Genomic DNA, 26,046 nt, shown 5'->3' on the forward strand with positions numbered 1-26,046 from the left:
AACATTCCACAGAACTATACACAGAAACGTTTTCTCGAAAGAAAACTCATGCACAGTTCTACAAAATATATTTGTTGTATTTTTCAAATGTCTTCATTTTGGTGTGCTAGTGCCAGACATAACCCTGCAGATAATAAATTACCACAGTTATTTACCGATTTAAGAACATTGCTATTTTAAATTAAAATACTGAGGGTAGAAATTGATATCAATCAGTTAACATCAATTTAAACCAGTGGTCTAGCATATTCAAAAAAGATTCGAAGATTAAAAAATTATATTACAATTAATTAGAGGAATGATCACTAAAGTGGATTCCTATACGCTAGAGATAGACATCAAATCACCTTACCACAAAGAGTGGTCATTCTTCTTATTAATTGTAATATAATTTTTAAATCTTCAGATTTTTTTGAATATGCTTAGACCACTGGTTTAAATTGATGTTAATTGATATCAATTCCTACCCTCATTATTTTTATTTAAAATATATATGATAGATCATTAGCCACTACACACATTTTTTTTCTCCTTGTTTCTCTCCTTGATTTTTTCTGTGTCCCTTTCTGTAGAAGAGTGTAGGCTCGAAATGTAAAATATTTTTTTTTATTCCTGAGCATTATACTAATTCATCTGTTTGTTTTGTACACCACCTGTCTTCGTCTTTTGTTTTTTTTCGTAAACTCTCCCTCTATATATATATATATATATATATATAATATATATATATATATTCTGAGGACTAATTCTCCCGCCTACAAATTTTGGCCTTGTGCCTATAGAAAAGATTATTATTTCTTCATCTTCTTCTTCTCGCTGTTTCAGGTTCCTCTTCTATGGCTTCTATTTGTGGTGGCAGCCTTGCACTAATGGATGCCGGTGTACCAATTAAGGAAGCCGTGGCTGGAGTCGCAATGGGTCTTGTCACAAGGATAAATGAAGCAAAATCCAATGTGATTGAAGATTATAGGATCATGACAGATATTCTGGTAAATATGCAATGCTCACTTGTAAAAAAAAAAACAAAAAAAAATACATATTTTTCATGGTGTTTAGATAAAATATATTGTTACAAATTTTGGTTCATCAAATAAAATTCTTGTATAATGGAAGTATTTGCGAATGGAAGATGGAAATTGGATAGAAGAGTGAGCAAGTAGTGGTATTGATAGGTGGGTGTATTTGTAAGTGTGTGTGTATATTGTATAAAAGATTGTGGATGAGGCCAAAACAATGTGAAGTAAATGCAAGGTAAATCCCAAGAAAGCAAATATCTGAATTAATGTAGACTTACCTTATATTCAATATTTCGGGGTTATGACCCCATTTTCTAGAGATTGAAATGTATTCTACACAATGCTTCATAGTAATTATTCCATTATAATAAATGTATATATATATATATATATATATATATATACAATTGCAGCATGGAAGGTGTTTATAAGCCATTTAAGAAACACACAAAACCGTTAGATTCACTTCAACATTTAAATTTAATTAGTGAAAATATTTTCATCAAAATATGTTCGTCGCTTTAAGACTGTGACCTGTTCACTGACAAAGCTTCGTAGCTTGCTTACCAACCACATGGTTCCAGGTTCAGTCTCACTGTGTGGCACCTTGGGCAAGTGTCTTCTACTATAGCCTCGGGCTGACCAAAGCCTTGTGAGTGGATTTAGTAGATGGAAACTGAAAGAAGCCCATTGTATATATATATGTGTGTGTGTGCTTGTCTCCCCACCACCTTTTGACAACCGATGTTGGTGTGTTTGCATCCCTGTAACTTAGCGGTTCAGCAAAAGAAACTGAGAGAATAAGTAATAGGCTTACAAAGAATACATCGTAGAAGGAAGCGGTTGATCTGTCTGACTAAAGGTGGTGCTCCAGTATGGCTGCATGCAAATGACTAAAGCAAGTAAAAGAATAAGAGAACATACATACATACATACATATATATATATATATGTATATTTGTATTTTGGCTTATTTGGAAACTTCTCAGTGCTTCAAACAACACACACATGCACACACACGCAAGTGCACATTTGTGTGTGTCACAAAACACTTTGACAACTTGTGTTGGGTTGTTTACACCTACCATAAGTACCAGGCACAAAAAAAGAAGCACCGGAGTTGATTTGTTCAATCAAAACCTTGAAGCCATGCCCCAGCATGGCCACAGTCCAATGACTGGAGCAAATAAATCATAGAAGCTGTAAAAAAATACCAAGCTAAATATTACTATGTTTTGAAATAATAGAATTTAAGAATTGCTTTGAAGTTTGTCGTCACATTTGGTCCTTTGTGGAATCAAATTTATGTAAATTATCTTTTTTTTTTTTTATATATATTTTTTAATGGTTCTTTGGTCTTGAAAGACCTCTGCATATTTCTGTGTTTTTGTTAGTGTGTCGGTCGTATGTTTGCGTTTGTGAGTAAATCTGTATTTGTATTTTAGTGGTTGTGTGGGTGATCATGTGCAGCTGTGTCTGTGTACGTCTGTATAATTTTGAGTGTGTGTGTGTATGTGTCTATGTATATGCGCGCGTGCGCATGTATGTGTTTTAGTAGCTGTATGTGTGTTCATATTGCAGCTATGTCTGTGTATGTCTGTACAATTCTGAGTGTGTGTGTATTTTGGTGGTAGTATGTGTGTTCATATGCAGCTATATCTGTGTACGTCTGTATAATTTTGAGTGTGTGTATTTGTGTGTGTATTTTAGTGGTGGTATGTGTGTTCATATTGCAGCTATGTCTGTGTATGTCTGTACAATTCTGAGTGTGTGTGTATTTTGGTGGTAGTATGTGTGTTCATATGCAGCTATATCTATGTATGTCTGTATAATTTTGAATGTGTGTGTGTGTGTATTGTGTTTTGTTTATAGACATATATGTATGTTAGTCTGTAAGTATGTGTTTGCAGGTGTGTGGGGTGCATGTAAATTTGTGTGTATATGTATATAAATATATATATGTATGTATATATACTATTGTATATATTTGTGAATGCATAATATGTATACACACACATATATACACACACGCACACACATATGTATGTGTGTGTGTGTGTATATACATATGATTTATTGAATTATTTTTTGTGTATACGTGTAAAGATGAAATATTTATATATGCATATATGTTTTTTTGCGTGTTTGTATATTGTTTATTATTATAGATAAATGTCTGTATATATATATATGTGTATGTACCTTTATGTTTACACACACACACATATATGTGTATATATATACACACACATATACGCACACATGCGGACCATGTACAAGAACAGTTATGTATATATTTTCATTATAAACACACACACGGACAAAGAACAATTCTGAATTGTAGATTGCATGCTAAATGTGCAGTGAAATATGACTACTGCCACAGATACCACTTGTAAAGTTTTAGCAATGCGAAGACCATTTTGAAAAATGGTAGCCTGGATTCTATGATAAGAGCCATTATTCTTTCACTTCTTGCTGTATCTACAGTCTGATTATTTTAGTGACTCTCTGACCATCAAATTAACTTTTTCAACTTTATATCTTGTTTTATGGGAACAGGTTAAATTATTATTATCCAAGATGCAGTTTCATAGTATTTTCCATTTTTCTCTTCCGTCTATCTCGAAAGAGTCTGTATGTGTGTTAGTAGCTGTGTATATGATGGTAAATGTTATATATGGTCCGTACTAGTATATGGTGTAGAAACATGGACATTGACGCAAACTCTATCTGACAAACTAGAAGCTTTTGAAATGTGGACGTTTACTCTCAGCTAATAAAAAGAGGAAGTTAAAGTACTTTGGTCACTTAGTAAGAGTACGAGGTATAAAAAAGTCTTTTACTAGAAGGAAAGATAAATGGCAAATGCTTGAGAAGTAGACCTAGAACAAATGGATTAAATAGCATTGACCCTGTTGGTGCTGGTTCCACGTGAAAAGCACCTCTGTTTGTGCCATGTGAAAAGCAATTGTGCTAGTACCAAGTAAAAAGCAACTGTGCTGGTACCATGTAAAAAGCAACTGTGCTGGTACCATGTAAAAAGCACCTCTGCTGGTACCATGTAAAAAGCAATCATGCTGGTACCATGTAAAAAGCAATCATGCTGGTACCATGTAAAAAGCAACCATGCTGGTACATGTAAAAAGCAACCATGCTGGTAGCATGTAAAAAGCAACCGTGCTGGTACCACCACACTCCATTCGCCCTTTGACAGCTGTTCCACCAATTCCTCCAACCCAGTATCCTGAGTGTAATTCTGAAGTAGAACTGCTGTGACATAATGTGCTAAGACTGGACTTTTGAATGACATATAAAAGTCCATCTGATGTGTTTCTAAACAGTTTACATTTACCCAGGTTCATACACAAGGTTTGGGTTGACTTGCAGTTAGAGTAAGGCAAAAGCACTTGCCCAGAATACCATGCAGTAGAATTGAACCTGTGCTTTCGTGATTGCAAAACCAATGTCTTAACTACATGATCATAGTTATACACGCTTAGCAGTTTGGTTAAGAAATTCACTTCTCAACCATGCAGTTTTGGGTTCAATCCTACAGTACCCCAGGTGAGTGTTTTCTGCCGTAGGTTGATAAAAGTTTTGTGAGTAAATTTGGTAGATAGAAACTGAAAGAACATTGATATTGAGTATGTGTGTGTGTTGGTCACCTTATCTTGGCATTGTCTTGTAATTGTAAGCGGGTGCCAACACCAAACAAGTGGTGTTATTCGTTTCTAATGTGGGCTGTGAAAACATGTCCGGCCATGGGAAACTGTTACCTTGCTTAAGAAAAGGTGCCAGGAAGGGTATCAGACCATGAAAAATTGGCCTCGGTGAATTTCGTCTTACTGGCACTTGAGCCCCGTGCTAGTAGGGTGCTAAGAGCACCATCCAAGCATGATTATTGCCAGAGCAGCTAACTGGCTTCCGTGCCGGTGGCATGTAAAAAGCACCATTCGAGCGTGGTTGTTACCAGCATTGCCTTACTGGCACCTGTGCCGGGGGTATGTGTAAAAAGATTCAAGCGAGGTCATTGCCAGTACCACCTGACTGGCTCCCGTGCCAGTGGCACGTAAAAGCACCCACTACACTCTCGGAGTGGTTGGCATTAGGAAGGGCATCCAGCTGTAGAAACTCTGCCAGATCAGATTGGAGCCTGGTGCAGCTAACTGGTTCGCCAGTCCTCAGTCAAATCGTCCAACCCATGCTAGCATGGAAAGCAGACATTAACGATGATAATGATGATGAATTCATCACAGGAGAGTTCACTGCCATCAATTCACTATGAAGAATGTTCACCACAAGGAAATATATCCGTATTTACCAAGAAAATATATCCGTTGTATCTCACCATTAATAGTTAAAAACGATTTTATTGAAAATAAATGAACATAATGGAGATCAAAACGAGCAATTAGTGAACATTCCTCACTGTGAATTTTCCCTGTGATGAATTGATGATGGTGAACTTACCAGACATGGACCTGTGCAAACATAGGAAAGTGGATGTTAAAAGAGTGATGTTGATGCTAATGGTATATTATATATATATATATACTAGCAGAATTGCCCGGCGTTGCTCGGGGCTGAATTGCTTGAAAGTACTGTTAATGATTGCACTGAATTATGATGATTATTCAGGCAAATATTGATATAAGCTTACGGTGGGAGGTAAGGACTTAACGATCAAACGTGTGCCATTGCATTGTTTTGGGGGAACCAAATTTCTGATGAGCATTATAGGGGCACCAACTTTAAGTTTGAGAAAGTGTGGTGGTAGTCCGGGGTGCTCAAAGGAATTGAGTACCTCTATTGGATAGTTGATGACGTCCTCTGGGTCAGGAGTTGTATCGATAGACTGATATACATAGACCTCCCCAGGAATGAGTTTTAGCATTTCATCATTAATATGGTGAACAGTTTTATTCCTCGGGGCCAGTATAGCCTTTTTTCCAATCCATATTCTGATAATTAGCTTGTAGATCTGGGAACACTGCATCTCTGAGATCAGAAGGCGTCTTAACAATGGTACAAATGGAATCGATGGCAATATAACCATTTTCATCCCCTGGTATTTTGCCTTCGTCAAGTGCAAGGAGGGTGTGAGGAAATGCTGCTGATGTGATATTACGTCGCATATGAGCACGCATATTGGTGTGAAGTTTGAGAGTTACTTCCGTTTATTTTTAAAAATATGCATTAAAATGGAAAAAAATGATGGTAAATTATTTGTAAAATCATAGACTCATTGTAGACGCGCGCTAATACCCAGAAGGGCTCGATATGAATCACGACTATAAGATACCCGGTTTTGGTTAAACTGCATCGCAAAATGTGGGAGTAGTTAGGAATCTAAATCGGAGTAGACAGACACACAACCTTTCTTTTATATATAAATATTTTCGTCCTAAAAAACTTTGTATGGATTGAATGGTTACCTCTATGGAAATATATACACGCACATTATACATACATGTGTGTATAGATGAATATATAAATACATTTAAATATCTATATACACTTTTGGGCGATCTCTGTGCTACTTAGAGATAACTTTAGATCTTATTTTCGTCCTAAAAAACTTTGTGCGGAGTGAATGGTTACGTGTATGGAAATATATACACACACATTATACATACATCTGTGTATAGATGAATATATAAATACATTTAAATATCTATATACACTTTTGGGCGATCTTTCTGCTACTTGGATATAGGGGCGATGTTTCGCTTGTCGTAGCACACGTTTCCGTCGATTTCCGTAAAAAATGTAAACACTGAATCGGCCATACATACATACATACATACACATACACACACACACACACACACACACACATGCATACATACATATACACATAAACCGAGTAAAAAATTTCAGTTATCTCTCTCTTTCACACATTACTCTCTCTGTCTCTTCACACACACTAACAGAAGCACTTCACTTACACAACATACTGTCTGTCTCCCACACTCCATCAAACACACACACACACACACATGTACATCAATGCGTCCCATGCACGGTAACTTCAAAAGAACTTCCCTCGTCATACAATCGCTTTCTCTTAGTCTCTTTCGCTCTCATTACTTATGTAAAAAAATAAGTTTTTTACGGAAATCGACGGAAACCTGTGCTACGACAAGCGAAACATCGCCGATATAGGTCTTATATTCGTCCTAAAATACTTTCCTGTCACACGCACACGCACGCACACACACACACACACACACGCACCCTCACACACACACACTCACACACACGCACGTTAGCTTACAATTTTATTTATATATTTGCGTGTCTATGTGTGTAAAGAGGAAGTGGCAGACTGAAAGAGTCACTCACTACAAAAGGTGAATTACTTTCATTTTATTCCTTGCACACTGTGTGTGTGCGTGTGCGTGTGGTGTAAAACACATTAAGAAAAGCATTTGACATACACACCAGAATGTGAGTTTTCTGTAAATTTTGCTTAATTGGAGTTTAAATTTTAAAAAGTGGACCTGGCAAAACCCGATGCATTCTACTCTTAAAAATGCTAAGTAAATTGTAATTGAAGAAATCCTATATTGTAGATTTCTATAACTGACAAAGGGAGGCAGATAAAATCTGCCTTTTATAATAAGTGATATATATGTATATATATTTATATTATATTTCATCATGTTGAACCATTAATCTCTACACTTTTTTTTTCTATCTCCATTCTTTTCTGTCTTTCTCCATTTTTTCTTTCATTCTCTTTCCATTTTTCTTTCATTCTCTTTCCATTTTTCTTTTTTCATTCTCTCTCCATTTGTTTTCATTCTCTCTCCATTTTTTTTCCTCTTAATCCTTTGCAGTGAAGAGCATAGGCTCGAAATGTAAAATCCTTTTCCATTCTTCCTGAGCATTAAACTAATACAGTTGTTTGTTGTTCCTACACTTGTCTTCGTCTTTTGTTTTCTGTAAATTTGAACTATATATATATATACCTACGTAGTATATATATCCTGCTGTGCTTAAGGAGACCTATTGTGTCAAGTACATCAACATCAAATAAAAATCGAATGGATATTGTAGTTGTGATACCCGTGCCAGTGGCACGTTGGGCCTCACAGAGGAAATGACGAAGACCGAGACCTCTGGAGATATGCTGTGACTGTGAAGACCCGACAAATGAAGTGAGTTCATGGCTCGCAGGATGGCCTGCTGTGCTAACCTTGGATCGTAGAGTGATCCACTGTTCTTGAGGAGACCTATTGAGTCAAGTACGTCAACACCAGCATCAAAATAAAAATCAAATGGAAATTGTAGTTAAGATACCCATGCCGGTGGCATGTAAAAAGCACCATCTGAATGTGGCTGATGCCAGCGCTGCCTGACTGGCATCCATGTCGGCGACACTTAAAAAGCACCAAATGATTGCGACCGTTTACCAGCCTCCTTTACCCCTGTGGTGGTGGCACGTAAAAAGCACCCACTACACTCACGGAGAGTGGTTGGCGTTAGGAAGGGCATCCAGCTGTAGAAACACTACCAGATCAGAGTGGAGTCTGGCGCAGACCCTGGTCAAACCATCCAACCCATGCTAGGCTGGAAAACGGACGTTAAACAATGATGATGATGATATATATATATATATATAGATATATATATATATAATATATATATATATAATATATATATATATATATATATGTACAGATACATACATATATATATATATATGTATATATATATATATATATATATATATATATATATATATGTATATTTAATTTTAAACTTCGTGTTTAATCCAGCTTATGCTTAGATTGAATGAATGTGGTTATTAAGCTCTCACTTTTATATTATACTATGGAAGACTGCAGGGAATATTGTTTGCATGACTTAAAGGTTTGGTTGCTGTTTAGTTGCATATGTAGGAATTGGTTATAGATTTACTTATTGAATGTATTTACTGATTTGGCTGTACGTAGTGTAAATGCTTTTGTAAGTTGGGGTTTGTTTGGTATGTTTGTTCCCAACCAACACTTATTTTAGTGCTGTTGACACTGCCGGATTGAATGGTACTGTCCAGGTGTCGAAACCATAATGACATCTGTGGGGCAGCTGATGATGGGGGTATGTTGGTTTGTTGGTATGGCTGTTTTTTGTATATGTTGAATAGTATTATAACACATCATTTTCATATATGTATAGATATATAGATTAATGAAATGACAACATAGAAGACAAGAGTAAAGGAATAAGGAGATGAAGAACTTTTATGCTTCTTTTTTCTTCCCTTTTCTCTCCTCTTGTTTCTTCTCTTTCTTCACCTCCTATTTCATTACTCCTGTCCTCTGTGTCATCATTTCATTAATCTATACCATTCTCACTTTCCCTATGTATGCATGTATGTACGTATTCGTGTATATATATATGTATATATGTATGTATATATATATACGTATGTATATATATATATGTATGTATATATATCCACATCATTTAACGTCCGCTTTCTATGCTAGCATATGCATGTGTGTATATATATATGTATGTGTATATATGTATGTATGTATGTATGTATGTATGTATGTGTATATATATATATATATATATTATATATATATAAATTGATTTTTTTACAGTGGAACTGAGAGTAGATAAAGTTATAAATAATAATGTGTAAATAGTATGTTAAAACCAATTGGATGGAAAAAGTCATAAAGAATGTGTGATTGTATTTGTGTTTCTCTCCTTCTCACCACTTGACAACCAGTGTTTGTTTACATCCCTGTAACCTAGTAGTTCAGCAAAAGAGAACTGATGGAATAATTACCGAACTTAAAAGCTAAGTATTGGGTGTGGAGGTGTGTGGCTTAGTGGTTAGGGTGTTGGACTCACGATTGTAAAATTGTGGTTTCCATCCCTGGACCAGCTGATCGGTTGTGTTCTTGAGCAAAACACTTCAATTCATGTTGCTCCAGTCCACTCAGCTGTAGAAACGAGTTTAGCTTGGAGGGAGATGGGCTCCACCTTGCTTTCTCACCCTAGATATGCTGCAAGGCTGTAGCGTCCCAATGACATTCAAGGGTTTAAGGGACTTTTCAGTTGTCAACTGGGTGTTGATTTTGTTTTGGCTTCAACCCTTCAATGTGGGTGTCCCCAACATGGCTGGGTTGCAATCCAGTGATTGAGGCACGTAAAATATAAAAGATATATCAAATAACGTGGAGGCGGACTCGCAGTTGTAGAATCACGGTTTCGATTCCCAGACCGGGCGTTGTGAGTGTTTATTGAGCGAAAACACCTAAAGCTCCACGAGGCTCCAGCAGGGGTAGTGGCGATCCCTGCTGTACTCTTTCGCCACAACTTACTCTCACTCTTTTTTCTATCGGCCTGCTTGCTTAGCTAGTGGGGTGGCATCATTTGAAGGCTAAAACAATGCAAAGCGCATTGTGACCAGCGATGTGTTGCAACATCTGATAACCTGGTCGGTCATGGTGATCACAGTGATATCAGATAACAGAGTCCTACACACCCTACCCCAAATCACTGGATGGCCACAGATGGAATGTAAAGTCGTAAGTCTGCCGATTCACTCAATCAGAACTAACTTGGAGCTAAACCACAACACTAACTGCATTTAACTGTCATATAAATAAATTGATCATATTTTATTGATTACTTTAAACTTTCAGGTTTCTTGAAATAAGTTGTGACTGTTTATGGAAGAAACCAGGCAGTTTTCTCTCCTTCTGTCTCTCGTTTTGTTTTCAAAAATTTTTTTTCTGAGTTATATAATTGTCTCGTATTTTTAATTCCACACTGGCAGCTATGTCGCTGAAAAAACTTATGGCCTGAAGGTTATTTCTGCGAGTATTTCTAGGTCCCACCTTTTTTTGTTTGGTTTGCAACATAGAACAAGTCATTTAATTATCGCTGTAGAATTCTTACTGCTTTCATTATGTCGATCAATTTCTCATGCCAATAGAATCCCATCATTATCTCCCTTTATCTCCTGAACTATCTCCATTGCCCTATTTCCACAACCCACCACCAGCACACTGCTTATTAGCCTTCCACTTGTTTCTCCCGCACTCTCTTTTGCTCTCTCTGTTTTTTTTTCTTTTTTAATTTTGTTTCCTGAGTCTTATCCCTCCCTGTTACTCTTGCCCCTCTGGTGAAGTGCTTCTAGTTTTTTTTTTTTTTTTAGCACCACCAGCAATACTGACAACAATAACTTGCAGCTATTGATACACAGTTAATACTTTTTTGGTACACATTCTTACAGTACTTTTTTGGCAGCCACTCTGTTGTGTGGCATGTATACACACATATACTTACAGATATGTACATATATATATATATATCAGATGTTGTTATATGTTACTATTTACAATGTTCATCCACACATTGTTACTTTCACTTGATGTATATATATAATACATATATGTGTGTGTTGTTATATGTATGTATGTATCTATTTATGTATGTGTGTGTGTAAGTATATGTGTGTGTATATATATGTATGTGTATCATGTGTATATATATATATGTATGTGTGTGTGTAAGTATATATGTGTTTATATATATATATGAACGTGTATTATGTGTATATATATGTATGTGTATATGTGTGTGTGTATGTACATATATATATATATATATATATGGATGTGTATGTATGTATATACATATGTGGGTGTGTGTGTGTGTGTGTATGTATATATAAAGCATCACATTTAATTTTTCCACAATTTAATTGTTTTTCATGCTCTACTATGAAAAAGTTTGAAAAAGTTGCAAAGGCTGAAACCGGTACTAAAATGTTCTTCATGATAAAATTATTTTAGCATTTTCTACTTTGTCTTATTTTGCTTATATATATATATATATATATATATATATATATAATGTATGTATGTATATATGTATATACATACATACACATGCATACATATATATTCTCTCATTTGTTTATTCATTTAATTCCTGTTTCTCCATGCCACCATGGACTTGGATTGAGAGCTATCTGAGGCAGTTATTGAGGAGAGTTATTTTGTGGCCAGGGCCTCTTCCCATGGCCAACCATTCTCTGTTACTCGAGAAAGAGATATCTCTATCCGACAGGTCTTTGAAAAAATACAGAGAAACTGGTCATATCAACTTCTGCATCACTCTACCCAAGTCATAACAACATGGAATATAAATACAAACACACGCACACACATGCCAAGCTTCCTCTAGTTGCCATCTGTTAAGTACTTTTGCATGGCATTGGTTGGCCTGAGGTTATAGCAGAAAATACTCACCCAATGTGCTATGCAATGAAACTGAACTTAAAACTACCTCATTTACTATCCAGATTTTCTCATGCCATTCCAACCAAGCTTGTGTTTCTTTTAAGATATCTTTGTGGTCTATGTGGAATTTTTATAGAGATTATGAAAGAAGTCTGAGACTCAGTGTATTTGATGGCATATGTCTGGAAGAATCCATTTGGGTCTTATACAGAAAACAGATTCCATCACATGCCAGGGAAAAACTAGAAGTAGTTAAAAGCTTCTGCTATCTATGCGACCAAGTCTGTAGTGGGGGTGGCTGCTCTGAGAGTGTAGTGACTAGAGTAAGAATAGCCTGGGCAAAGTTCAGGGAAATCCTGCCTCTGCTGGCAACTAAGGGACTCTCGCTCAGAATGAAAGGTAGACTTTATGATGCATGCGTGCAAACAGCCATGCTACATGGCAGTGAAACATGGATCATGAAACATATCCAGTCATGTTAAAAATAACCCTGATGCATTGGGTGATATGATATGCTTGAGAAGACCTGTTGAATCAAGTAAAACCAATATTGTAGCTGTGGCCAGTGCCGCCTGACTGGCTCCCATGGCGGTGGCATATAAAAAGCACCATCCGAATGTGGTCGATGCCAGGTCTGCCTAACTGGTTTCTGTGCTGGTGGCGCATAAAAAGCACCAACTGAATGTGACCGATGCTAGTACCCCCTGACTGGCTCTTGTGCTGATGGCACATAAAAAGCACCATCTGAACATGGCCAATGTCAGTACCTACTGACTGGCCCCCATGCTGGTAGCACGTAAAAAGAACTATCCAAACGTGATTAATGTCAGTCCTGCCTGAATGGCTCCTGTGCCAGCAGCACATAAAAAGCACCCACCACACTCTCAGAGTAGTTGGCATTAGTAAGGGCACCCAGTTGTAGAAACATTGCCAGATCACATTTGAGCCTGGTGCTACTGTTAAGTTAAGATCCAGTGTGTTAGAGTATAGTTTCAGAGATATTTAGCTGTTGTTTCTAACAGGTCAAGTGCCTTTGTAAAGACTTTCTAGTTGTTAGGGTTTATTGTTCATTGTTAAGAAACAAGAACTTTGCAGGCATCTGAGAAAGATGTAGAAGGAGAAGATGATGAGGAGGAGGATAACGATGATGATGATGATGATGATGATAACGATGGCAATGATGATGATGATGATGATGATAATGACGGCAATGATGATGATGATGATGATGTCTTGAAACTTTGCACTTAAAAATGACAGTTAAAGCTTTATTTTTCTCTAGAAAAATTCATAAATACTCGAAAAACAAAACAAAAATGAACTAAATAAAAATAAATTTAAGAAATAATTTTTTTTTAAAGAAAATATAAAACAACAAAGCCGAAATGAAAGTGGGGTGGGGTGGTGGGGAGGAAGCAGAAGGGAAGCATTGTTATTTTATTACTGTCATTTCACTTGTTGCTGCTGTTGCTGTTGTTGCTTTTTGAATTTTACCTGCTTATCTCACAACAGATTATTGTGCATTCTGTTGCATCTTTAATGCAAATCAGTTGCTAATGGCAACAGCCTTTTGGAATTAGCGTCAACTACAGTGAATCTATATGGAATTCTGTCTTATAGCGATATTGATGTGTTGCCCAGCTATATTTGCTAAATATACATTTACAGAGCTACTTTGAGAAGAAATTCTACGGCTTTTGGTGCTTCTCCTTCTCTTTTGTCTCGATCTGAAATTTTTACTGCCAGAGAGTTGACGATGGCGATGGTGAAGGTGGTGGTGCGCATATACATACATACATACATGCATACATGTATATGTGCATATGTATATATATGTATATATATATATATATGTATATATATATATATGTATACATGTATATATATGTATACCTGTGTATATATGTATACCTGTATATATATATATGTATACCTGTATATATATGTATATGTATGTACATATATGTATATATATGTGTATGTATATATATATATATGTATACATGTATATATATGTATACATGTATATATATGTATACCTGTATATATATGTATACCTGTATATATATATGTGTATATATATATGTATATGTATATATGTATATATATATGTATATATATATATATATGTATGTATATATATGTGTACATATATATATATATATATTATATATATATATATATATATATATATATATATGTGTGTACATGTATATATATGTATATATATATTTATATATATATATATTATATATATATATATATACATACATAAACACATGCACAGGTCTGCGTATGCATTTCTTTTGATGCTAACATTTGGCACGTGTTTACAACAGAACACTTCTTTTCTAAACTGGGTTTTGTGTACTTAATACCTCTTTTCATGTTTCCATCTTCATCGCATATGCACTTAACATAGATTCATATAAAACAAACACACACACACACTCAAGTGATGTGTTATGTATGTGTGATATGTTTGTGTTTGTGAGTATGTGTGAGTGTTTGTGTTAGTATAACTGTGTGATTAAGGAGTTTGCTTAAGATTTATATGGTTCAGGTTCGATCCTAGTGTGTAACAGGTATCTTTGGTTTTAACTTTAGTTTGACCAATGCCATGTGGGGGAAATTTTGTAGGTGGAAAGAAACTGTAACTTTACAGAAGACTCTTGTACACACACATGTCTCCTGTGCTGCTAGCATGTAAAAAGCACCATCCAAATTGGCCGATGTCAGCGCCCCTGACTGGCTCCCATGCCGATGGCATGTAAAATGCATTATCTGAACGTGATCAATGCCAGACCCACCTGACTTGCTCCTGTGCCAGTGGCATGTAAAAAGCACCGTCCGATTGTGGCCAATGCCAGCGTCCTCTCACTGACTCCCAAACCAGTGGCACGTAAAAAGCACTATCCGAACATGATCGATGCCAGACCTGCCTGACTGGCTCCTATGCCAGTGGCACATAAAAAGCGCCATCCGAATGTGGCTGATGCAAGCGTCCCCAACTGGCTCCCATGCCAATGGCACGTAAAAAGCACTGATCCACCTGATTGGCTCCTGTGCCGGTAGCACTTAAAAAGCACCCACTACAGTCTCAGAGTGATTGGTGTTAGGAAGGACATCCAGGTATAGAAACCTTGCCAGCTCTCAGTCAAACCATCCAACTCATGCCAGCATGGAAAACGGATGTTAAATGATGATGATCATGATGACATGTCGTCAGCACATAAAAAGCACCATTTGAGTATTTGGCTTCATGGAGGAAGTGACCAAGACCTTTGGCGATATTCTCTGCTTCTGTAGACCTGTCAAGCCAAGTGAGGTCATAATTGTGGACAATGCTGGCATCATGTCAATGGCACCCATGGTGGTGGCATGTAAAATCACCCACTACACTCTTGGAGTGGTTGGCGTTAGGAAGGGCATCCAGCCATAGAAACCTTGCCAGATCAGATTGGAACCTGGTGCAGCTCCTTGATATACTAGTTCTCAAACAAACTGTCTAACCCATGCCAGCATGGATAGTGGATGTTTGATGATGATGATGATGAAAAGCAAACAAAAAGTAATATATATATATACATATATATATATATCACGTGTTTGACCATACTATTGGATGTTGTTATACATCGCTGAGCAGAATGCACTTTGCATCATGTTAGCCTTCTAATGATGCCACCTCGCTGGCCAGGTGAGCAGGCCAACATCCCCCTTGATTGGAAGGCTAGTCTGTTGTAGGGTTATCCATTGACAGCTGAATGGACTGGAGCAACATAAAATGAAGTGTTTTGACCAAGAATACAATGTGGTACCCAGTCTGGGAATCTCGAAAGCACGATCTAGGGATCATGTGTGCAACTCCTTAAGCACTAGGTCATGCACCTTCACATACACACATAGCCTCTTAACCACACATCCACTCATATATATATATATCTGTAAATGTAATATGTGACAATTATTCGGTAGCCATGATAAAACTCTGAGTTTCGGATGCCGAGGTGGAAATCCACGGCTGGATAACTGAAGAGATGGTGGCGTGGATTTCCACCTCGGCATTCAGAGTTTTATCATGGCTACCGAATAATTGTCACATATTACATTTACAGATAAATTCCTCTGTTTACATAACATCAAGGTCTCTTTCTTTCTTTTGTTGTCTTACTGTTTTTATCAATATATATAAGTAGGTGAATGAATTATCCTATGTTTATCGTCAGCATGGAAAACTCGTTTAACCGAAACCTGGGTAGCAAATTCACGTCAGAAAACACGGTTGAAGTGACCTGTCAAGGGTAGAAATAAAGGAGAGTGAAGGAATTTTGTTAACATCTTCGTTCGACTCCATTCTTTCATTTATTTATATATATATATATATATATATATATATATAGAGAGAGAGAGAGAGAAGACAGAAAATGGAGGAGAAATATCAATGGTTATTTTAACCTCTAACTTAGCTAACCTTATGTATGTGTATATATATATATTATGTGTATATATTATATGTATGTATGTATTATATATATATATATATGTATGTATGTATGTGTGTGTTTGTGTGTATAATTTTGTAATTTAGTCATAGCCATTCATTACAGTTCCATTATAGTGCAGCTGCTCAGTAAAGTTTCAGTCTTGTAGAGCCTCCCCCTCTCCCAGTCCATTTTTTCAACCATTCACCCAACATGTCTCTGAAGTAAAAGTACACTGCCATGTACATCAATACATCATGATTTCACACCCTTAATTCTCTTAAAGCCCCTCAGTAACGTCTGTGATACGTTGTGTTACATGATTGGTACATGATTCAATAATCCAATATATTGCGTTTCAATGTCATTTTGTATGAAATACATTCTTCTTCTCCATCATCATCATCATTCAAGTCTTGCGAGTGGATCTGGTAGACAGAAACTGAAAAAAACCTCTCATGTATAGGTGCAGGAGTGCCTGTGTGGTTAGTAGCTTGCTTGTCAACAACGTGGTTGTGGGTTCACTCCCACTGCGTGGCATCTTGAGCAAGTGTCTTCTACTATAGCCTCGGGCTGACCAAAGCCCTGTGAGTGGGTTTGGTAGATGGAAACTGAAATAAGTCTGTCATATGTATATATATATATATATATATATATATATATGTGTGTGTGTGTGTGTATGTTGGTGTCTGTTTGTCCCCACAACACCACTTGACAACCAATGTGCTGGTGTGTTTACGTCCCCATAACTTAGCAGTTCAGCCAAAGAGACCGATAGAATAAGTACTAGGCTTACAAAGAATAAGTCCTGGGGTCGATTTGCTCGACTAAAGCCGGTGCTCCAGCATGGCCACAGTCAGATAACTGAAACAAGTTAAAGAGTAAAGAATAAAAGACTAGTAAGCTTAGCTGATGAGCTTTAAGTGTCAGTTCAGCATAGAAAGTGAAATAAATTGAGACTGGGATATCTACCCTCCTCTTTGTAGTTTTACAAATGTGACGGCTATTTCTTTTTATGTATATTTGCTATACTCTCTGTGCATGTTTACATATGGTGAGAGATGTGGGGCTTGGAAGAATTTTAACCTCTTCTTTCCAGCAAACTGGTGCAGATTGTACCTTGACTTTTAATATGTATATATATAGATCAACTATTGACATGATATTCTCCATACGCCAACTTCAGGAGAAGTCCAGAGAGCAGAAAATACCATTATATATGGCCTTCATTTATCTGACAAAGGCCTTTGACTCGGTAAGTAGAAAAAGCCTCTTCATCCTGCTCCAAAAAATCGGGTGTCCACCAAAGCTGCTGAGGATGATCAAGTCTTTCCATGATGACATACAAGGCACCATACAGCACAATGGTTCAACATCAGCCGCCTTCCAAATAAAAAACGGGGTAAAGCAAGGTTGTGTCCTCGTTCCTACATTATTTGGCATTTTCTTTTCACTCTTGCTCTCACATGCCTTTCAGACATCAGATGATGGAGTGTTTCTGCACAGTTGAAGTGACGGGAAACTGTTCAATCTCTCGCGCCTGCGTGTCAAGACCAAAATCAGAAACGTCCTGACCAAGGAGATGCTATTTGCTGATGATGCCGCTTTGGTATCACATACACAAGCCCTCCAAAGGCTCATTAACTGTTTTGAGCAGGCATGTAACGACTTTGGCTTAGCTATCAGCCTTAAGAAGACCAACATCATGGGTCAGGCTACATCGGACATCCCAAACATACATATTGGAGATCACAGATTACAGGAGGTGGAGAAGTTTACCTATCTTGGCTCTACTGTCACCTACAACCTATCCCTTGATACTGAGCTCAATATACGCATTGGCAAGGCAGCCGCTGCGATGGCCCAACTCTCCAAATGGGCATGGGACAACAATAAGCTGACCAAGACCACGAAAATGAAGATCTACCAGGCATGTGTACTTAGCAGTCTATTGTATGGAAGTGAGACTTGGACGCTATACACATGCCAAGAGCGTCGCCTAAACATCTTTCACCTGCGCTGCCTCCGGAAAATCCTCTGCATCAAATGGCAGAATCATATCCCCAACAAAGATGTCCTCAAGCAAGCAGGAATACCAAGCATGTTTGCACTCCTCACACAAAGGCGTATGAGATGGCTTGGGCATGTTAGCCATATGAAAGATGGCAGAATCCCCAAGGACATACTATACGGAGAGCTTGCTAGGGGTACTAGGTCTGTGGGAAGACCGTTCTTACGTTACAAGGATGTTTGCAAAAAGGACATGAAGGCCTGCAACATCAATATTAGCAATTGGGAAGCAGTTGCCAGCAACCGTGGAGATTGGTGACGTACCGTGAAAGAGGGAATACAAAGGAGTGACAGAGAGAGAGAGGAGAAATGGAAAGACAAGAAAAGACGTCAACAAGAAATTATGACATTACAACCAGTCAGGAACAGTCTTCGCCACATTTGTGGTACCTGCCAGAGGGAGTGTTTGTCCAGGATAGGACTGCACAGCCACAGCAGGAAATGTATCAGGACATGAAATGTAAAAGCCAGACTAGACTATTTTATGCGCAACTCCATTGTCTCCCGAGACAAAAAGGATGCCAACCATAATATATATACATATTCTTTCATTTGTTTCAGTCATTTGACTGTGGCCATACTGAAGCACCGCCTTTCTAGTCAAACAAATTGACCGCAGGACTTATTCTTTGTAAGCCTAGTACTTACAGTATCGGTCACTTTTGCTGAACTGCTAAGATATGGGGACGTAAACACACCAATATCTGTTGTCAAGCGATGATGAGGGAACTAACACAGAAACACAAGCATACACACACAGAGACACAGACACACACACACACACACATATACAATGGGCGTATTTCAGTTTCTGTCTACCAAATCCACTCACAAGGCAGTGGTCAGCCTGAGGCTATTGTAGAAGACAGTTGCCCAAGGTGTCACGCAGTGGGACTGAATCCGAAACTTACCACACAGCCACTCCTGCTCCTGTATATATAAATAACAATTGAAGGACAGGTATCACTTCATTATGACCATTTCTAATGACTCCTTTAATTGATTAATGAGTACACTATATCATTATAAGAAAACCGTATTCTTCAGGTGAATACATGAACTTTACAATCAAGGACATTCCAAATGATTTAATATATTTTAAAATCCATGGAGCAAAGCATTTTCACTGATTCTGCTACTATTTCAGTTATATATATATATATCTAAAATAAGTTTTATTACATTGTATTTTTTGTGTCCCCTTAAAAGCAAGAAGTGGAAAGCTTTGCAGCCTATGTTATGTACATCCTGATTTTGCCTGCATTTTGGTGCAGGAACTCACCAACAGACAAATAGAGTTAGTAGTGAAGCTTATAGACTTTTGGTGAGACCCAAGTGAATAATCCATAGAATTCTAGTTTCATAAGGAAATTGCAGTGGACATGGAAAACCATTATCTTAACCCTTTCAATTCCAATCCGGCTGAAGCCGGCTCTGGCTCTGAGTACAAATGTCTTGCTTTCATAAGTTTTGAATTAAAATCTTCCACCAAACCTTAGTCACAATTTATGTTCCTAACACTAACTTAATGGTAACTAAGTTATTTTACTAAATTCTTTGTTATATTTAATGTAATTGAAAGAAACACAGAGCATCTCAAAATAAATATGGTAACAAAAGGGTTAAAATATACAATAGAGAAACAATTCTTAACCTTTTTGATACCAACCTAGCTGAAACCACCTCTGGCTCTGTAGTACAAATGTCTTTTTTTTCATAAGATTTGAATTTAAACTTTCCACCAAACCTTAGTCACTATTTATGTTCCTAACACTAGCTTAATGACAACTAAGTTATTTTACTAAAGTCTTTGTTATAGTTAAAGTAATTGAAAGAAACACAGAGCATCTCAAAATAAATACAGTAACGAAAGGGTTAAAGCTAGTTATCTCTTGAAGAAGGGAATTTATGGCAAATGGGAAGTTTAAAAGTTTCTGTTGATGGAAGACCACTTTATTTATCATTAGAAACAGAAGAGAAGAATAAGGGTCAGTTCTCTACCATTTGGTGGTTGTTCCGTAGTCGTTCCTTGTTTAAATTAACCATCCAGTCATTCATCTTCTTTTGTGAAAAATATGTCTGGCTATGGGGGGGGGGGAGAAAAAATTACCTTGCATGGAAAGAGGTGAATGTCAGCAAGAAGAAAGGTATCTGGCTGTAAATAAAATCTGCCTCTTTAACCCCCCCCCCACCTGATCCATACAAGCATGAAAATTAATTAATAATGTTTATGATGTTGACGACGACGATGCTTCATCATCATCATCACCATCATCATCATCACCACCATCATCATCATCACCACCATCATCATCATCACCACCATCATCACCATCATCATCATCATCATCCTCATCATCATCTTGTTTATGGTGAAAAAAATGCATTATTATACTTTGAGTTTTACAGACTTTCACACTTGATTCTTTGCATTTCTGTTTTTCAGGGTATTGAAGACTACATGGGTGACATGGACTTCAAGTTGGCTGGTACAAAGAAAGGAATCACTGCTCTACAGGTAATATTCCTTTTCTGCAGCCAACACTTACTCAGCATGACTTTCCTGAGTCATATCTTCTCGTTGTTTCTTCTGCCATGACAGAACTGGTCTTTACTTATAAACACATTGCTAATGTGATGTTATCTCTAAGTTAAATCTACTTGGTATTCTCATTCGCTCTCTTTACATGTAATGTCTCACCTCTTGGTTCCTGTGCCAAATAATTTTAAGTCAGTGCTTGTTCCATTATCACACCACTACCATGACTAATATTTATTTCTTTATTGCCCACTGTGGGGCTAAACATAGAGGGGACACACAAAGACAGACAAAGAGATTAAGTTGATTACATCAACCCCAGTGTGTAACTGGTACTTGTTTAATTGACTCCGAAAGGATGAAAGGCAAAGTCGACCTCGGTGGAATTTGAACTCAGAACGTAGCAGCACACAAAATAACGCTAAGCATTTCGCCCGGTGTGCTAATGATTCTGCCAGCTCACCGCCCTCCTAATATTAGTGTTCCGTTATCACACCACTGCCATGAGTAATGTTACCAGCACAAACACACACACACACACACACACGCACACACATTCACAAATGTTAAAGAATGTTGTCATCCATTGTCTATATCTTTTTTTCTACTCTAGGCTTGAAATTTTTGGGGAGGGGGCCAGTCATTAGATCGATCCCAGTACACAACTGGTACTTTATTTATTGACCCTGAAAGGATGAAAGGCAATGTCAACCTTGGTGGAGTTTGAAGTCAGAATGTAAAGACAGACAAAATACCCCTAAGCATTTCGCCCAATGTGCTAACGATTCGGCCAACTCACTGCCTTACATTCTGTATAATATTCTTTTCTATTCTAGACACAAGACCTGAAATTTCCTGGGGTAGAGGGGTGGGCGATTAGATCGACCTCAGTATACAACTGGTACTTAATTTATTGACCCTGAAAGGATGACAAGCAAAGTTGACTTTGGTTGAATTTGAAGTTAGAATGTAGCTGCAGACGAAATACCACTAAGCATTTCATCTGGTGGGCTAACGATTCTGCCAGTTTGCCACCTTCATACATTGTCTGTATCACTAAAAGCAAGTTACTGTGACTACCACACATAATGCATACACGCCAATCTAGAAACCATGGCAAGTCAGAGCAATGTGGTGCTGTTGTTGTATAATACAGGATATCATAGGACTAGAATTCATGCTTTTGCACCTTTATACACTCTCTCTCATCATCATCATCGCCATCGTTTAACATCCGCATTTCCATGCTGGCATGGGATGGACGGTTTGACTGAGAACTGGCTGCACCAGGCTCCATTCTGATCTGGCAAAGTTTCTACAGTTGGATGCCCTTCCTAACGCCAACCACTCTGAGAGTGTAGTGGGTGCTTTTATGTTCCACTGGCACGAGGGCCACTCAGGTGGTACTGGCAATGATCATGCTCAAAAGGTGTTTTTTACATGCCACCTGCATGGGGAGCCAGTTCAGCGGGACTAGCAACAACCACGCTCAAATGTTTTTCACATGCTACTGGCTCATGTTCCAGTGAGGCCACACTGACAACTATCACGCTTGAATAGTGCTTTTTACATGCCGCTGGCATGGGAGCTAGTCAGCAGCCCTAGCATCGATCATGCTTGGATGGTGCTTTTAATGTTCCACTGGCATGAGTGCCAAGCAAGCAGTATTGTCATCGGCCACGTCAGCGATTTTGATTTCACTTGCCTCAACAGGTCTTCGCAAGCAAATTTCATTGTTCAATGAATGAAGGGTACTCATAAGTGGGCTGGTTATACACCACTGGCATAGGCCATGGGTTATGGTCTCACTTGGTTTAAAGCCAATACGTTAGATAGGAGCAGTCATTATTTATCAGTTGACAAATATTGCTTGCTGAAGTTATAAACAAGAGCATCCTTAATTCTTGTTCATTTCATTGGTTCAGGAGTACGTTTGGTTGATGAGACATAACAATGTTGAAATACTGGTTGTTCTGGAGTTCCTTGTGCTAATGAATCAAGTGTGTTATGAACATGTTCATCATGAAAGAAAAGTTCATCATCATCATCATCGTTTAATGTCCACTTTCCATGCTAGCATGGGTTGGACAATTTGACTGTGGTCTGGCGAACCAGATGGTTGCACTAGGCTCCAATCTGATCTGGCAGAGTTTCTACAGCTGGATGCCCTTCTTAACGCCAACCACTCTGAGAGTGTAGTGGGTACTTTTACGTGCCACCGGGACGAGAGCCAGTTAGGTGGTACTAGCAATGGTCACGCTCAAATGGTATTTTTTTTATGTGCCACATGCACAGGAGTCAGTCCAGCGGCACTGGCAACAACCTCGCTCGAATGTTTTTTTCACGTGCCACCAGCACAAATGCTAGTAAGGCGACTCAAGTAATGATCACGCTCGAATGGTGTTTTTTTTTTACATGCCATCGGCACGGAGGCCAGCTTGTTGCTCTGGCAATGATCTCACTTGTATGGTACTCTTTGCGCTCCACTAGCACGGATGCTGTTCTCCTTTACGCATATTCATGTTTGAATCTGCCGAAACATATTAAAACTAAAGCTGCAAGTCATCAGTATTCGTTTGACTCTAGTAGCAGACTTCTAGAAGCTACAATGGGAACGATCTCATAGGATGGGAGATAAAGTTTGGAAAGTTGAGCTCACACAAACGTCATTCTCACCCATGACAATGCTTCGAAGCTTCGATTGCTCCATCAGATCCTTCTTTGAGCTCAGATGTCCAACAAGTCTATTGTCCGTTAATGCATCTAATAATAATAAAAAAGTAAAACAAATATAAAATAAAAATGAAAATTAAAAAATAAAGTAGGTGCGTAATAAACAAAAGACAACATAACTAAACTGGCACTGTCAGCATATCCAGAATTTCGACTTCAGTCCTCTATTCTTTCGATAAAGCATTCCATTTAAGCCTAGTGGGAAGAAATAACTATACATAATATATATATGAAAAGGGGGCGGGGGACAATATATTGTGTTACATGCTCGTATGTATGTATGTATGTTTATATGTATATAACAAGTCTAGAGCGAGTTCAGAAAGATTATAAAAACTAATGCAAATAATAATTTATCATCTGAGTTTTTTTTTTTTTTTTTTTTTTTTTTTCACCTGACAGAATGTTTGAGACTTCATGTTGGCAAGTAAATAACTAACTCTATGTACCAAAAAAAAAATCTAGTGTAAAAAAAAAGGAGGAAAAAATATCTATCTATATATATATATATATATATATATATATATATATATATAAAAAGGCAAAAATATGGAAAAAATATTACACCAAGCTGTCTGGAAAATACAAGCATTGATAGAGCTAGTGAATGATGCAAAGTCAACCATACAGCAAATATATATATATTCTGAATAGAGTTGACGAGTGTAGATAGTAGACCAGGCTCTTACTGTTTTTTTTTTTCCACTGCTTTCAGTAATTTCAATATTTCTGAACCAACGTTCAGATACATATCTAAAGCTGCTAACTCCTATGGTGAACTGATGGCCACCATAGCGAAAGAAAGAGACTTGTGAATTTGGTTACAAATCATTGTTATTCAGCATTTGTGAATGATAACGAGTTACATAGGTAGAATTGGCATGGCTAAGTGGTCAAGAAGGCTGATTTGTAATCGTGCAGTCAAGGGTTCAAGCTCACTGTGTACCACTAGGCATCACTTGGGCAAGTGTCTTCTACCATAGCCTTGGGTTGACCAATGCTCTGTGAGTGGAATTTGGTAACCAGAAACAAGTATGTGTATCTTTTACTTCTTTTAGTTATTTAACTGTGGCCATGCTGGGGCACTATTTGAAGGGTTTTGGTCGAACAAATCAACCCCCCAATCCTTATTGTTTTTTAAAGTCTAGTACTTATTTCATCAGTCTCTTTTGTTGCACTGCTAAGTTACTGGGACACAGACAGACTGATAAAATTTAGTTCCTACTTCATTGCTCTCTTGCTAAACTGCTAAGTTATAAGGACATAAACAAACCAAGAATTCTGGTACTTCTTTCATCCATCAGTCTCTTTCACTGAACTGCTAAGTGACACTGATATAAACAAGCCAATAATCCTGGTACATAACTGGCAGCATAACTGGCCCATTTAAGAGTACCCTTCAATCATTGGGCAATAATCTGTGCTTGCGAAGACCTGTTGAGGCAAGTGAAATCCTTGTCGTGGCCGATGACAGTACTGCCTGATTGGCACCCATGTCAGTGCATGTAAAAAGCACCATTCATGTGTGTTTAATGCCAGTGCCGCCTGACTGACTCCCATGCTGGAGGCACGTAAAAAGCACCATTCGAGTGTGATCATTGCCAGTGCTGCCTGACTGGCTCCTGTGCTAGTGACACATAAAAAACACCATTTAAGCATGGTGGATTTCAGTGCCACCTGACTGGCTCCTGTGCTAGTGGCACATAAAAAACACCATTTGAGTATGGTTGATGCCAGTGCTGCCTGACTAGCTCCTGTGCCGGTGGCACATGAGAAGCACTCTCGAAGTGGTTGGCATTAGGAAGGGCATCCAGCTGTAGAAACTTTACCAGTTCAAACTGGAGCCAGGTGCAGCCTTCTGGTTTGCCAGCTCTCAGTCAAACCGTCAAACCCATGCCAACATGGAAAGCCTGCTCATTATGTGT

General features: G+C 37.8%; 1 protein-coding gene across 1 annotated transcript in view; it reads left to right on the forward strand.

Moving 5' to 3' along the window:
- The window catches only part of LOC115210623 (polyribonucleotide nucleotidyltransferase 1, mitochondrial-like), a 578,459-nt gene that overhangs the window by 306,393 nt on the left and 246,020 nt on the right, over window positions 1-26,046 (forward strand). The window contains exons 18-19 of the mRNA XM_029779226.2: window positions 826-989; window positions 21,296-21,367. Of these exons, the coding sequence (XP_029635086.2) occupies window positions 826-989; window positions 21,296-21,367 (236 nt within the window). The remainder of the gene's footprint in view (window positions 1-825; window positions 990-21,295; window positions 21,368-26,046) is intronic.

Source organism: Octopus sinensis, linkage group LG4 (genome assembly GCF_006345805.1).
Source record: "Octopus sinensis linkage group LG4, ASM634580v1, whole genome shotgun sequence".
Taxonomy (NCBI): Eukaryota; Metazoa; Mollusca; class Cephalopoda; order Octopoda; family Octopodidae; genus Octopus; species Octopus sinensis.